Source organism: Anopheles coustani, chromosome 2 (assembly GCF_943734705.1).
Source record: "Anopheles coustani chromosome 2, idAnoCousDA_361_x.2, whole genome shotgun sequence".
Taxonomy (NCBI): Eukaryota; Metazoa; Arthropoda; class Insecta; order Diptera; family Culicidae; genus Anopheles; species Anopheles coustani.
Window position 1 is genome coordinate 26,650,001 of NC_071289.1, and position 1,513 is coordinate 26,651,513.

Sequence of the window (1,513 nt, forward strand, 5' to 3'; positions counted from 1 at the left end):
CGGGTGACAGCATCACACCGACGTGCAATCAGAAACCTTACATACCAGGTACGGTGATGGCTCGTGAAACAGGGCTTGTGGACGCTTGTGCTCACCTGAGGTGTATCCACTCTTTGCAGTCAAACGTCCCGACCAGTCGTATAATCAGCGACCTACCTTAGGCAACATGCAGAAGTCGAATCACCGCAACCGCCAGGGCTACCACTATCAACCAATAGCCTCAACCTCCCGGCAGAGCCCAACGTTTGTGCTGGATGAGGATGCCCTGCCGGGCCCGTCGTCCCGCTCGCTCGACTACTCCAGTGCGTGATGCAGCCGGATTCAGGACCGGGGGATAGCGTTCGTTACGAGACAGTTGGTCACCGTTGGCAGCCGGTACTGGTGGCGTCGGATTTATCAGGCACACGCTGGGCAGATGTTTTTGTTGCCAGTTGCAGCGGGTCAGTGGTAAAAGGAACCGGAGCACCGAGTTCTTCCCCAACGGTTGTGGAACTTCGGTCGACCTGATGTTCGAAACCATCGGTGGAGTTCCCTTCTCCGATTCGGGCGGACGAAAAACACACAAACACACACACACACACATTTGGCATCCAGAGAAGAGTAGAAAGTTGTTGGCAATGGCCTGAGGAGGTGCATGTACTTCGCAGAGCAAACAGTATCAGTAAATTACATTAATTAAAAAGAAAACACACAAATAGCACCCCTGCGAATTGGGGGGTACAGGACTTCAAACATACCTGACCGGAGGCAGAAGAACATAGAGTACACGTTCGGAACAGAGGTCCCCGCTGTAGAGACTACCGGCCACAAACCAGGAATTTGTAGATTATATTAGATACAGTCGATAGTCTGTAGCATGAAGCAAAAGTGAGCTACTTTTTGATCTTCGTCCAAACGGAGTCGATTTGATTCTAGGGAAGGAAAGGGAACTAGCTTCGCCTAAGATATTTTCTGTAAAATATGTATTTTGCAACAATACGCCGTTTCATTTTTACCAAACATAGGCGAGCAAGCTAATTCTTACCAAGGATGCTGTCTGCCTGCTGCTTCACTACCATTAACATTTCACCGACAATGCCCCTTTTTGATACCGTAGCTCTAGTCTGCAATTTAGCAATTGTTGTGTTGGGTCGTATACCCTTCCCAGACAGAATATTCTCCCATATTTTTGTCGACATACCGTACTTAGCATCTACACTTTACTAGAGAGAGGGAGGCACTGATTACTTCCACAGCTCGTTCTGAAAAGCTAGAGCTACGAGATTGGCACCGACAAGTCGTACCCTCTAGTCTCCGTCCTGTTTTTTGCCCCAAATCGAGTCGCGGCCGCAAGAAAACTGATATATTTTTATAATGGCACCTTTTTCTGTCAAGTTTATTTCCCCCTTCTTCCTTCTAACTACGTGTAAATGCGTATTCCGTAGACCGTAGACGGTAGTGTTACTGACTGTTTGTAACGCGTGCGAGACGAGGAGAGCATTTATTTAACCCCTTAGCCATAATCACTTTAAAA

At 48.1% G+C, this 1,513-nt stretch overlaps 1 protein-coding gene across 1 annotated transcript in view; it reads left to right on the forward strand.

Moving 5' to 3' along the window:
* LOC131265756 (uncharacterized) overlaps window positions 1–310 on the forward strand; it is a 2,550-nt gene extending 2,240 nt beyond the window's left edge. Inside the window, exons 6-7 of the mRNA XM_058268062.1 lie at window positions 1–48; window positions 120–310. The exon at window positions 1–48 is cut by the window's left edge and continues 211 nt beyond it. Of these exons, the coding sequence (XP_058124045.1) occupies window positions 1–48; window positions 120–310 (239 nt within the window). The remainder of the gene's footprint in view (window positions 49–119) is intronic.
* The last annotated feature ends 1,203 nt before the right edge of the window (window positions 311–1,513 follow it).